We start from the raw sequence: 14837 nt of genomic DNA on the forward strand, positions 1-14837 counted from the left end.
TTGCTAACCTAGTCGGTTGGCATTAGGTTTCTAGGTTGGCTTACTAGACTGGCATTAGGCTAGATGCCCATGTGTCTGAGGGACAAGCATGGTGACAGGTTTTAATCTCCACAGCAAGAGATGCACACAAACTGTCATCACTCCCAGGAAATTACTGAATCAGAGCAGCTTGCTTAATCAAATTGGATAGAATCAAGTCAAACAAAAACAAAATTGCTCTTGAGTCAGGGTGCCAGTAACAATCATAAATGATGGCTCCCCACCCCAATAATTAATGTTTGACCATTTTTTAAATTGAAGTCATTAACTGAAAGAATGTCTGGGATGAGTCAGTGATGACACTGAGGAAAACTTGTTAGCCTGATTAGTTTATTCAGCAGAATTGTCAAAGATGTAATGAGCAGTAAGAAGTTTAAGATTTTGTAAATCACAGTAATGAGTACATTATGTGTAAGTTCTCATAAAAATTATTCTCTCAGTCTGGTAGGCCTACTGTTAGTAAGAGTACTGGTAGGTTCTGTGTAAATACATAATCTCACATGCTCATATCTCACACAAGTAATTTCCTTTATTACCCTTTCTGCTTCAGACATAAAGTGGCATTACATTTAGCTGATTCTGTGTGTTTGAGTGTGTGTACTTGGTGTGTGGATCATGCCTTCCTCTCCCTGCTTGATTTCCCTGGGACATTCCTCTGTATTCTTTTATTCACTTCACTTCTTCCTGTTCCCGCGGCCTTTTTTCTCTGAGCCAGGCCCACTGTGCAGCACTGTAGTTGCTGACGAGATCACTGACCCACTTAAATGTGGACCGAGTGGAGGCACAAAGGGCGGGGGTGAATAGCTAATATGCACAAATCCCCCCCGCTCACACACCCTAGCTTGAAAGCAGTTTGACGCACTTAAGACAACATAAAAGATGTCACTAAGCACTCAAGAGGGAATGTGTTTCCTGTTCCTCATGTATATGTATCACTTATTCGTTTTTATCTCTCGTTTGCCATAAGGCTGTGGTTGGAAGCTTACTTGTAAATTGCTCCGAGCACAAACCAAGTGAAATCTTGAAGCGAAAGTTAGAATGTTTTGTGAAGGTAGGCTAGATGGTCTCGTATAAATGTTTCCACCTCCCTGTTATAATTGGGCCATGAAATGAGTTCAGGAGCTGACTCTATTAACTTAAGTATAGAAATAGAACCTCTGGAGCAATAATTACTCTAATTCATCTCATCAACTAACATGTTCTGTCACAGATATTAAAGAACTGGTAGACTCGTAGGCAAACTCAATTAGCATAAAATACATGTATCTGCTTGCCACTTTACCGAGTATTGTATTCATCGGGCCTATTTAAAATAACATGTTTGTAAGTTTGAAGTAATATTGAGGTAATTAGTCATTATCTCTGTGTCTCTGGTCCTCTTGCAGGTGGAATGAGAAGGCAGGTCATGGGCAGATGATGGACGTTGAGTCGTCATACTCAGATTTCATTAATTGTGATCGCACAGGCCGGAGAAATGCAGTGCCCGACATTAAGGGTGAAGGAGCAGTGGTGGCCACGGGCGAACTGACCAAGGACATGGCTCAGATGGAGCTAAAGGAAGGAGGTAGATCTGCTTCTGACAAATGCCTGCTGTGCATGTGTGTTTGTGTATCGTGTGTGTGTGTGTGTGTGTGTGTGTGTGTGTGTGTGTGTGTGTGTGTGTGTGTGTGTGTGTGTGTGTGTGTGTGTGTGTGTGTGTGTGTGTGTGCTTGCTTATATGAGTGTGGTGCTTTGAGATGTACCAAAAATGAACATAGTGAGTCTGACATTTCCTCTTCTGACAACAGCAGTTCCTTTCATTATTGTGTGGGCCATTCAGTCAAGGGAGGGACTGCATATGCTTTGTCAGTGTTGGTAAGCTATGACCTCAGTTATCACTATGCCCACTGAAGTGCTGGCAAGTAGCAGTTCAGTGTGCATAAAAAAAAAATGTCTACCATATTTTGATGATTCCGTTTTGCTGAAAATTACATCATTATTGTAACGACAAGACACACAAATGGATGCATGTGGGCTTAATTTGAAAAACACAGAACAAAAACTGGACAGAAACACAATCAAGAATGAGTTAAACAAACACAGGAGAAACTAGAGACCTAAACAACTACAGACAAAACATCCAAGGAGACTAAGAATACAGCGCTAGTCCGACTAGCTGCTAAGAAAACAAAACTTAGGTAAGCTGAGGAAAATGCATCATAGAATACGGGGAAATAGAAGGTACTGGAATGACTGGAACATGAAAGGTGGCAGATCTTTCAAAATCAAAGCACATGGAGAAGTTCAGTACTGTGCGGACCTGGCATTGGACTCTGGCTTAAACAGAAGAACTGAAGAGTAGGCGGTGAGAGTCAGGTGTTTGCACTCGAGCAAGGCAAAGTGTTGACTTTACATTGCCAAGGGTGTGGGGCTGGTAGGTACAGAGATAAAGTGGCTGGCTGGCTGGGACCCATTGCAGAAGTCATTTGCCAGGAGCTGTTCATGAGACTGAGCTGGTCCTGCCTCCTCAGGAAACCAAGGTCCCAGGTGTCCAGGTCGGTGCCAATGGAAGTCATTCACCAGAAGGGAATGCAGAAAATCTTCAGGACGAACCCATGAACTTTTCTCTGGGCTGTAACTCTTCCAGTCATCCACATACTGGAGCCGACCAGATATTCCACCTCTCCTGTGGGAGTCCAGACAACGTCTTGGAGGGCAAACCAAGTCTCAGATTTCTGGTGGATAGCCATACCCTCTTTCTAGGCAAGTTACCTGGAGCTTGCCCGTGGTGCCTCATCTGGTCTTCTGTTTCCTGATAGCCTCCCCTGATGTATATGAGCAGACTCCCATACTTCGTCACTTCACTAAAGCCTTCACTTCACCCATTATTGGGACCTCTGAGTTGGCTGGGATCCAGGGAAACCATGGTGATGGGTGTCCTGAAAAAGTCCTGAAAGGGTTATGACTGAAGAAGACTTAACCAGAGAGTTCTGAACATATTCAGCCCAAGGGAGTAACTTGAACCAGTCACGCTGGCGGTCTGCGTCATAACTATGCAGGTCTGGCCAAGGACCTGGTTGAGGCTCTCCACTCGAACATTGTCTTCAGGGTGCCCATAAGGCACAAGCTGATCCCCAACCTTTCCAAACTTTGGCTGTGAACTGTGTCCAGTCAAAGCCAAAATGACATGATGCATATTGGAATTGGGTCTTGGTGGTCTGGTAAGCTCTGTGGAGAGAGGTCAGACTCTTTTGGAAGACCATCATCAGTTTGGTTGTTGCCTTCAGATTTTGGGAGGTCAGTGAATCCACTGACCATTTGTGTTCAGGGTGGTTGGGATTTGCAGACCAGTAATTGCCAGTGAATCTTGCACTCAGCACAGACTGTACAATGTAGGACTTCGCATACTTTTGGATGTCAGCATGAAGACTGGACCAGCAATCGTGAGCTAAAAGCAGCTTTGTAATTCTGGTAGCAATGGCAGTATGTGTGTGGGTGAGGAGCTTATGCTATCTATGCAGCATACATCTTGTTTGGTGGCCGGTCACTGGGTCCGGGGTTAGCTGCTCCTGTATCGGAGGTCTCTGGGTTGATCTCTCAGAGCGTTGCAGTCACCACGTGGGTGGGCTTGTTCCAGGATGGAACTGGAACTTCTTGACTTTGACATATAAGCTGTGTTCAGCAATCCTGCCAACTCCAACCTCATATGACTTATGTGCTCCTTCAGGCTTCTTGAATACTCAGACATATTCTGTCATATACCTGCGGAGCATGTCGTGGAGAACCTGACTGGAACTAAGACTGGAACACAGCTGGGGCATTAGCCAGGCTGAATTGCATAAACTGATCATCACAATGGCCAGTGGTGGAAGATTTTCCATTTTCCATTTGTCACCTTCCTGGATATGCACAAATTCCTCGTGTCCAATTTTGTGTATACTTTGAAAAATGTGTCTCCGGATGTCCTGCTCGCCGAGGGATGATTGAAAAATTGCCAGGAGCATATCTGCAAATTGCTCATCTGACCGTGTTTCCTCTCCCTGTCCTTCCCACACAGCTGTAGCCCAGTATTGAGCTAGTCAGAAATGAGGTAATAGCCATACTATAATGAATATTGCAGCAGGACTCGTCTGCATTCAGTAGATTTCCATCATATTTCTTTGGTTTTGAGGTCTTGGGAGTCATGGTAAGGAACAGAAGGTTCGAATAATCGTGCCTTGATCCCAGATGGAACTGATTCTAAAACATCTAGTAGCTGTTTTAGAGACTGAACCAGTTGAGTGAGCTCGTTACTTTGTGGTACCTCCTGTGCAAGCTGTTGCTGATCTGTTGTCGTTTATGGACAAATGACTCTAAACTGACTGTTTCAGTTAATTCAGTTATCCTCTGAATTAACTGCATTACCTGCAGTGTCTGATAGGGGTCGCCACAGCATCGTGTAAAGACAAGACAGGTGGATCAACACTATAGCAGGTTTAATTTAAAAACAAAACAACGAATGAAGAGGAAGACGGTCAAGAAACGCAGCTACATGCACAGAGTAGAAAAAGGGCACTAAAGACAATCTAGAGACAAGAAAACGTAGGAGTTCAAGAGAACGGTAGGCTAGCTCTGAAACTGCACAATGGTAGGCTAAGGAAAATGGAGAAGTGAAATGCATGAAGAGATCATGGAAGAGGAGGAGGAAGTAATCCCAAACTAAGTTACATTAAAACCAGTTATTTTACAAATTACTTGTTATTTAATGACACCACAAAAATGTACAATGTTACAGCAAAATTATATTATAAAACAACCAGGTCAGATAATGCGATAATCAGATCATTTAATAATAATGATAATGTTATTGTTGTTGTTGTTACTAGCCCTGTTCACTACTAGCAATTGCATGGTCTTTCATGCTCACTTCTCTCATGTATGTTTGATTCTGGATGAGCGTAGCCCAGTTTTGTTAGTCAGTATGTCTTTAACACAATGGAGTTGAAGGAGAGGTTGAATAGTTGCAGTCACCCCAACCACACATGACCTCGGTGATCAGAGCTTGGAACAATCCATACTTCCTTAACCGTTTCCTAACTATGTGGTAACAGTTCCACCACTGCGAATGGTGAATGACTGAGCAAAAACCCAGATTTGCCTGGAATAGTTTTTGTTAAGCTTGCTGTTGAAGTTTTTATGAAGGGTCTTTTGACTCGCCCTGTTGATTTTGTCAGGTTTGTTGATGACCTTTAGAACTCAAGAAAGGAAACATAACTGGTTTTTAATAATGTGTGTAACGAGTCCATATCCACTCCTTGTTCATAATGACTCATGAACTTTCTCACAGTCTCAACACTTAATAATAATCTTTTCAGGAATTACCCAACAACCGTTTTCGACTGAAGGCCTCACAGTGAGGCTTAGTTCTACTTTGTCAGATATGTGCTAACGACCCTCCCAGGCATATTTCGCACAAAACCTAATAAAAACAAATTTTTCTTAAATAATAAGAATAAGCAACCATGAGAACAATATGGATTTATATTTAAGCAATAAGGAATGCAATTTTACAAATAATGTTTTGCTTTTATATTAAATCAGTGCAAAACATGGAACATGTCTTCACATGGGCAGTCATGTGAAGGTCGTGGGTTCGATTCCCAGACAGGCCATGACTGAGGTGCCCTTGAGCAAGGCACCTAACCCCAACTGCTCCCCGGGCACTGGGCTAGGGCTATCCACCGCTCTGGGCACGTGTGATCCACAGCACCCTAGTGATCACTAGTGTGTGTGTGTGTGTTCTGACTGCACGGATGGGTTAAAAGCGGTGAAAAAATCACAATTGACAAAATATGGCACATTTCATTTCATATTTTTGCAAATCACTCCTTCTCATTTAGTACCTGTCAGATAGCGGTGCTGTAAAAACACTCCTTCTCATTCAGTACCTGTCAGATAGCGGTGCTGTAAAAACACTCCTTCTCATTCAGTACCTGTCAGATAGTGGTGCTGTAAAAACACTCCTTCTCATTCAGTGCCTGTCAGATAGTGGTGCTGTAAAAACACTCCTTCTCATTCAGTACCTGTCAGATAGTGGTGCTGTAAAAACACTCCTTCTCATTCAGTACCTGTCAGATAGCGGTGCTGTGTAAACAATCATCAAAAATACAACTATACCAATAGAAATGTGCTGGTGTAACGAAGGCGTTGTGCTCCAGAGGCAGGTGCTGTTGGGACTCCTCCCCCTGAGGCATCAGGGAGCCCTGAACAGGAGCAGAGCAAGGAAAGTGCATCTTAAAGATGGAGCACCAAGAGTGGAGGACGGAGGAGCTCCCGACCCACCACTGCCACCTTCTCCATCATCACCACCTCGTCAGACAGGCAGAAACGAGGAGCTGTCGTCCCAGGCTGCTCCACAGAGCCATGCTGTAGACATGTGCTGATATATACTCTAGAGACTCTGTCCTGCAGACACGGGATGGATTTGTTACTACTACAGACTCCATTTTGCAGGCCCAAAAAGATTTGACAGGGGGTTGTATTGCCACCCCTGAAAGGAAACATTGTGCTTTTTGATACCTTTTCATTCTAATACTGAATTCATGAATTATTGGAAATATGAATCTCTGAAATTGTTTATGCTATCAAACCAAGAAGAAGCAAACACAGCTGTTTATGATGTATGCTGTGGAAAGTTCAGTTTGACATATTTTTTTACTATAACAGGTGTAGTTATGAACGGACAGAGTGCTATTTATTTCCTCATATTCCCCGAGGTCAATAGATCTGTTTCTATACATTATATACTTATATAAAGTGTATGTAACATAATTAACAATATTTATATAGTATGAGTTAAAGCTTTTGCCCACTAAAATTTTGCCCACCTTGAATTTTTCTTTTTGTATTGTAAGTACCTCAGAATAAATGGAAATGACATTATTATTGTGCTTAATGTGTTGCATATGGTAATGTGCTCACACTACAGAAATACGTGGTACAAAGCAATTGTATAAGAAGTATATGGAAGTACAGTATATTCATATTTATCATTTGATAAACATGTGCCTTGAGATGTCATTTTCTTAATGAGATATGATAAAGAATATTGCTTCCTGTGTGGCTGTGGAGTGAATTTCTGTTTTCAAGTTGTTTACATCAAGTTCATAATTGCAGAGTAAAAGGTGGAACATGTAATTACACATGTGAAGGGAGCTTTGCTGCCAGAATCTGACACTACCAGTAATTATAAAGGAGTTTTGAGGCTGCATTAACACCCTTGATCTGTGTGCTCTTGTTCTATTAATGATATAAAACCCTTTTTGATTCTTATTCTGTACTGATGTATCACGAGAAGTGGTTATTGATGCATTGTTTACTATTGATGTATGAAGAGCTAACAGTAATGAGACTGAACTCTCTCATAAAGCTTGAATTCCTTAAAGGAGTACAGTATACTTTAAACAGAGAACCTAACACGCCTAAGACTGTCTGTTTTGGTCAAACTGAACTGTCATACCATACTTTCGAATTAGCAGTTCAAACCACAGCAAGTGTGAGAGCTGAGTATTCAGGCCACAGCATGTGTATGAGTTGAGTATCGAAACCATAGCATGTGTGTGAGAGTTGAGTATTCAGACCACAGCATGTGTGTGAGAGCCCTGAGTATTCATCATCATCTAAAATAAGCAATTAAATGCCATATTTTCATGAACTCACCATAAAATAATGACACTACAAAGGTTCAAAATAATTTGTATTGCTATTTCACTACACCATGTGGGATCTTAATGGCATTTTTAAAAGACCAGGGTTGGGTTTCCAAAAAGCACCATCAAACAGAGATCATCATTAAAGGATAGAGCAAGAATCAGTTGAACACGGTCACTCACATAAAATCTACTGTTGTCAGCACTACTGCTATTTTGAAATAGGGCACAGCTCCATAGCCTTTTCACCCTGCTCTCATTTACACCTTAAAAATGTAAAAAAAAAAAACATTTTAAATGTAGTGATGTAATTTTACAAATTTAACTGAATGGCATTCAAGCATAATATGCTCAGATATGCATTAGTCACTACATGATGTGCAGTCTGCCTCCTGCTGTTGAGACAAGGAAGAACAATACATCAGTTAAAAAGACAGACAGGCACAATATGTGGATAATGACAAAAGTGGTTTTGTAGTATTAATGCTATTTTACCAGAGTATTTTAAACAGGAGTGTGAGGCAAGCAGTTCAACATGGCATACACACAAAAGGAGTTCAGGTGATTTGGATTACATAGGCACTAGAGATGTCCACATGACTCACTGAATTGTAGTCATTGCAATCAAATAAAACCTCACTAGTGACTTAGAAAATCCTACCTTATTAGTACAGTCTGTTAGCCCCTGTAGCTGAATTTCAGACAAAACATGTGCATGTCGACATATGGGCTATAATTTTAAATGATAAATGTATTGTATACTTATAAATTGCAAAGACTTATATAAGCACTTTTATATCTGCGGAGTGTATGGTCAAAGTATACGGGTGTATACGGGTGTATACGGGTGTATACGGGTGTTAATGAAGCGGCTAGTCAATGTGTTTCAAAAAGTATTTGCCCTAGGCATAAATTTCACATCTTTTACGTATATAACAGTGGTTTACATGTCTATGCCATGCCAGATGTTCACAGAGAACATTGCTTAATGAATTTTAATGCCAGTTACACATTATTTATTTACATCATGCTCAAGAAAAAGTAATACTATTTATCTCAAAACTCCCTTTTCACAGTAAACTGGTAAACTGCTTTAATATACTGCAGTACTTACCCATTTGGAAAATTCACTTATATTTAGCTTAAAGAAACATTTCAATTAAGTGCTAGCATGCCTAATAAGAATTAAAAGCCAGTAACCACCAAATATGAGGGCTCATTCATTTGCATATTACTAACTGCATATTACAAAGTACCGTATATACTGCCTTTCCATTTGTATTTATTTTGCTAAGTGATGCCTTTAATTGTAATAAGATACATTTGTTCAGAATTTAACTCAATTCCTTGGAAGTGCTGTGGGGACTGCAGCTAAAGGGCAGAAACATGATTGGTAAGTGCTTGACATGGCAGAAATTGGTTTGCTCAGCCCTAAGTAAAAACGCTAACCCTAACCTAAACCAAGATGCCCAGATTTCATATTTATGCCCACATATCTGTTAATTGCTGGGTCCCTTTCATATATAAGTGGTGACCCATTAATAAGCAATTTATTCGGTCACATATTTCACTACATGATTTACAAATGCTGCTTTGCTAAGAAAATAAAAGTAGTACTCATGGTACTGCATGGTAAACTTTGAAAGAGGGACCCATCACTCTCTGAGAGTAGAGGGGCGTCCATGTTGCTGAGGTAAACTGGAAAGATTCGCGTTCATGTTTGAAAGACGTTTTCTGAGGTGTGTCTAGAAGCCGGTATTCTTCACCATGCCGTAGGCCTCGTACAGCTCCTCCAGAAGGGCCTGCTTCTCCTTCTCAGGCAAGAAGCAGGATTTTGCTGCATTTATGTTCTGCCAAACAGATAGATTCATTCAACGCTCTTTTACAAATGGATGCAATGTTAAATAACTCATTTTGCTATAAATTAAATGAATAATTTTTTGTATTTCTTAACTTCTAATATATATTGGCTATATTGAAGAAGCAACAATTTTCACTGATAAACCATCACTTTGGTCCCAGACTCATTACACAATACATAATACACTTTGTTAAAAAAGAAAAATCTTTTCTCACCACTCTAATAAACTCATCCTCAGTGAAACCCATGTACTTCTTTACGGTCTGGTAATCTGATTCTAAAGTGGAGTTGAAGATCAGTGGGTCATCTGTGTTGAGGGAGTAGTTAGCCTTGTCTTCCTTGAACCTGCACAGAGAAGCGGGACTTAGCCGAGATGACCTGGAGAGGCGTCCCAGTGATTTACACTAAAGCAGTGCAGAAATAAAGAATTTGAATCCAAATAGCAAACTTTTGATTTTACATTTTCCAAACCATTTTCAAAGGCCAAGGCCTGTTGCCAGGTCTTCCACACTTCATGTATTCATTAATAAGTTCACAAATACTGACAGATCTTGGCCAAGTGTGCTGCCCTGCGGTCTGTCACATGGACTCGGGGCTTTTCACATGCTGCAGGCAGCCATCACCAATTTCAAGCCTCGTTATTTATGTGATGAATATCACCGGACTATACGCAGCAGAGATTAGTCACCTGCATGGTCACACATGCTTTTACTCCACAGTGTCTGAAGGGCCACACAGATACTTCCAACATGAATTTCAGTAGAGATTGTTTGCTGTTGGCAGGCACTTAAGGCCATGAAAAAGGCATGCTATAGTGAAAATTGTCACATGAATGAATTTTCCATTGACTGAATTTTCCCTGAGCACAAGCCAGTTCAATGCAATTATAGCTATCAAGTGTTATAGAAATAGAGTATAATTATTTTATTGTCATAGTAACTGATATGTTAGTTATGTTACTTGTGAACCTATGGTTATTAGCACTTCTTCTAGGTATCAGTTTTTAATTGCAGTAGATTATGTTTGAGCCTTTGTTAATTTATAATACAAGGTATTGGCATTGATTCCTGTAGTTTAGTAGTAATCTGATTCAAGGGTATCTTGATGCATTCTAGGATGCATTCTATGAGCAGACCGCAAAGCATTTTGTAAGTCAGTCTGGATAAGAGCGTCTGCTAAATGCCCTAAATGTAAATGTAAATGTACTTGAACTGCACAGTCTCTCAGTCAGTAATGGTCAGATCCTTACCTGTTGAGTGGGTGCTTACTGAAATCAGGGTGACAGGCTCCTGTCAGTTTACTGGAGACTGGGCACGTCTAAGACAACATCCACGTATGTGTATATGAGCCAACAGCTTAAGTACCACACCGTATTCTGATTTAACATTTAAATCACACAACAATCAAACAATAACACAATTACACTGCACTGATCGTTTTAGGTCAACCTATCTAGCCCCGTGGTGCCTCATCTGGCCTTTCACACAGTTTAAATTTGCCTTTGCATGAATAGTTTTTGCAGACTGAAGTTGTCTGTGGTTTGGGCATCCTCCCCGTATCAGAGATGCTTCATAGGGTTATGATCTGTGCAGGGTACTGAAGCAATGAAAACTCATTATCCGTTCCTGGAACCATTAAGTGGAAGTATAGTATTATTATTACTGTTGTTATTATTATAACCTTTATTTAACCAGGAGAGTTCCCAATGAGATTTTTATGTCAAAGTTGGTTACATGTTCTGCCCATTTCAATGTATAGTTGAACACTAGAAGCCAAAATGCTTGTCTACCTGATTTTTATCATAATCGCCAACGTGGCGTTTGCAGTTTGTAAAAGACACTTGTAGCTCACCACCAGATGGCAGTATTACCAGATCACGTGCATTTATCTGTATCCTCTGAATGTGATATCTACATTTTAAGCAATTTAAACATAATGTGGATAGACCTACATCATAAACAAGAAGACCGGCGAGTTCCAGCATTCGTACCTCAAAATGCATATTGCTCTGCAGCAGCTGATTGTACAGATGTTGGTCCTCAACTGTGTGATAGCCATGTCCGATACGCTCAGCTTTAAGAACCTCCACAGCCTGCAGAAACACGGTAAAAGCATCATAGCCACGTTTCAGAGACTCCCATCCAGTACAGCTGCTTCTGGAAAAACAGAACTTTGCCCCACCCAGAAAAGGAAACTTGCAACAATTCCACATTACCGAATGGTCAAAGTATTCTCTTATGATGGGATGGTTGCCAGCTTAAGAGATTTCCAAATCAAGACTGGGAGATTACTCTGTGCTTATAGCTATTTACAGCATGTTGGACTTCTACATTCTGATAATACACACACACACACACACACACACACACACACACACACACACACACACACACACACACACACACACACACACACACACACACACACACTGAGAGTAGTTGAAGTTGAAACAGTGTGCTTCTGGGGCATTTTCTGTTCATGTTCATATCTGATGGTCGCGGTATGCTTGGGGTTCAGGAAGCAGTAAATATGATCCGCGAGCAGAGGAAAGCTCACCTCTCTCACCACAGATGGGGGGCCCACCTCTCCTGCGTGCACCGTTCTGTGGATGTTACTGCGGATCGCTTCCTGTTGATAATAGAATCCGTTAAGCACACAAAGTTGACAACTGCGCAATCTGCATTCAGGCACCACCCTCACTATATGTGTCCACAACCTGCTTTCTTGATCCTTATGTAACAAAGCAGTACATGTAAATGAGCACAAATTAGCACGTAAATTAGCGTCTCAAATTCCAAGGAAAGACAAATAAATGAGCAAACAAACTACATGCAATATTGTTACTTTTGATATACAATATGACTGTTTTCTTAACAGTATAGCATATATGGGTAAAACATGCAAGGTCCTGAAATAATAAGGAAAAATAAGGAGGTTTGTAGTGCTTCAAACTAATTCCACTAATGCCTGTTCTAACCAGGCCCGCTGCAGGCTAGTGAGACATTAAAGATCTTAATAACCTTCTGAGTAAGTATTTCGTTTTGTTAAACAATATCTTATTTTAACACACTTATGTAGTTGATTGTGAAATTTGTGGATGACTGCAGACATTGTGGATCTAAAAATGACTGCAGAGTCACCTTACATATGTAAGAATACAGGACCTAAAGGAGACCTTGGATAAATGAATGCATGGTAGATAAGAACCTGCAATAACAAACGTGTTTTCCTTAGCTAACAAGATTCAGTACATTACCTTATGGTTTTATAATAGTCCTAATAAAGATTAATTAGTGTCTTTTATGGGTTTTGTCTAATAGTTGACACATCAGTCCAGGAGGGTAAAAGTTTGGCTATAACAAGAATATTTATCCATGAAGGAGGAGCACCATTGATTTTCCAAAAGCTTTTTCAAGAAATTATACTTCATCTGCACCCAGAAAACCAATCACTGGGTTCTGGCCAAAGCCAGAAGTGGTTACGGTGAACACTGAAACAGACACTGTGTACCTCATATGCCTTTAAGTGTCCTGGATATGCTGTGCAGTTCAGAGATTCGTCTCCTGCTAAATCGATGGCCACCACACCATCGTTCCGATACTTCTTACACAGTTCCACAACATCCATGGACCAGTCTGTATAGACCATACACAACACACATATAATTCATTAGAGTACAGGGTACTTTCAGAGATGAAAGAAAGTGTACCTGAACATTGGTAACTGTCAATCCCACCTGCTGCTGCTAAGAATTGGCCTACAAATACCAACTTACTAGAAACATAGTGTAAGATAGATATTCTATGTGAAACACATTGCATATCAATTAAATATTCACTATTCTTAAGGGGCTTAGCCTCATGCATTACTCTATACTTTCATGAACATGTCATGACATGCAAATGATTCTGAAGATTATTAACATCTGTAGAAGCAAAAATATATGTCCATAGTTTAATATGGATAACTCCCTGGGTTTGCAGTGCAGTCTCTTCAAACTTCAAACTTCAAACTATTTAAATTGGGATATAGTGGTCTCACTGGCTGAGATAAAATACTAAATAAGTGCTTGATAAATTCAAGTCTTAATACAAGAATATAAAACATACACAAAGGCAATCAATCTTTGCTATTTTGTGACATGAGAGGGAAACCATTAAGAATCAAGCTATCCAAAATCTCCAGACTCCTCCTTTCACATTCAAGTCCCTACATCAGCAGACAAGCTGAGGAACCTCATGAGAAAGTGTGTATAGAACATGTGATGAAATGCAGCAAGCAGCCAAAGCCAGAGGTAATTAAGAGCTAGCATAGAAATGTAGAAACGTCTGCAATGTAGTCATGGAGTTCAAAGGCCAAGAGCAAGGAGCTGGTGTACATGCAAGGAAAAAAGAGAGAGATAAACAGATAGTGAGAAAGAGAGAGAGAGAGAGAGAGAGAGAGAGAGAGATCGGGGGAGGGGGGGTAAGGTTACATTACTTGGCATGTGTCTCATGCAGCACAGAATGGACCTGGCTTTGGTCTTGAATGCCTCCTCACCCTCCTTCAACCCCTGGTTCACAAGCTTCACGACTTCGTCTGGTGTCACATCACCTCTGGCAACAGGATCAGACACAGTGAACAGCAAGAGGATGAGGTCAAAAATAGCTTGACTGTCAAGCCTCAGAGTAGCCAGAAAACAAATGAAAACTCAATCATAATAAAGCGTACACTCAACTACTTTGTCAAACTCCTTGGAGTGCAATGACACAATCACACAATAAAAAAAATATGTGATTTGTGTGTAATTAACAAACTCGTTCACGACCTCATATTATTTCACATATTTCCACATTTTGCATTAGTGAATGAAAGTGCGGAAGTCTCACTCGTTCTGGTCCCACGGAATCGGTTCCACGTTTCGGTTGGCTAAGAAGTGGGGGCTGTACCTCACCTCTACATAGATCACTCCCTCATTGGCTTTGGTCTCCACAAACTCATAGGCTATTCTCTTAATGGCTTCTTTGTCACCTCTGTAACCACAACATGATCCAGACATAAAAACAGAAGGAATAATGCATAACTATAACACAATCATCCACAAAATCATATAAACATGTTTGGCAATTCCTACCGCAAAAAACAGAGGATTAAACACAAAACCATACGCAATGAACATGTACATGTCATGTCCTAATGGTGGGTGATTGACACCAGTTCAGTCCAGCTGAGCCTATCTTAAGCTGCTGGAATGGATTTTCAACTGATACTGAATAGTGGGCTGGATGTTC

At 40.6% G+C, this 14837-nt stretch overlaps 2 protein-coding genes across 7 annotated transcripts in view; one reads left to right on the plus strand and one right to left on the minus strand.

Moving 5' to 3' along the window:
* Nucleotides 1-8055, plus strand: part of pkig (protein kinase (cAMP-dependent, catalytic) inhibitor gamma) — an 18352-nt gene extending 10297 nt beyond the window's left edge. For all 3 annotated transcript variants that reach the window (XM_076984213.1, XM_076984215.1, XM_076984214.1), the window contains exons 2-3: nt 1425-1603; nt 6216-8055. In XM_076984213.1, coding sequence (XP_076840328.1) covers nt 1453-1603; nt 6216-6295 — 231 coding nt within the window. In that variant the 5' untranslated portion in view covers nt 1425-1452 and the 3' untranslated portion in view covers nt 6296-8055. The remainder of the gene's footprint in view (nt 1-1424; nt 1604-6215) is intronic.
* The window catches only part of ada (adenosine deaminase), a 27113-nt gene continuing 20012 nt past the window's right edge, over nt 7737-14837 (minus strand). For all 4 annotated transcript variants that reach the window (XM_076984206.1, XM_076984205.1, XM_076984207.1 and 1 more), the window contains 8 exons: nt 14436-14579; nt 14047-14162; nt 13078-13202; nt 12124-12195; nt 11558-11659; nt 10817-10884; nt 9783-9912; nt 7737-9556 (listed from right to left, as the gene is read on the minus strand). In XM_076984206.1, the coding sequence (XP_076840321.1) occupies nt 9452-9556; nt 9783-9912; nt 10817-10884; nt 11558-11659; nt 12124-12195; nt 13078-13202; nt 14047-14162; nt 14436-14579 (862 nt within the window). In that variant the 3' untranslated portion in view covers nt 7737-9451. The remainder of the gene's footprint in view (nt 9557-9782; nt 9913-10816; nt 10885-11557; nt 11660-12123; nt 12196-13077; nt 13203-14046; nt 14163-14435; nt 14580-14837) is intronic.

Source organism: Brachyhypopomus gauderio, chromosome 21 (genome assembly GCF_052324685.1).
Source record: "Brachyhypopomus gauderio isolate BG-103 chromosome 21, BGAUD_0.2, whole genome shotgun sequence".
Lineage (NCBI taxonomy): Eukaryota > Metazoa > Chordata > Actinopteri > Gymnotiformes > Hypopomidae > Brachyhypopomus > Brachyhypopomus gauderio.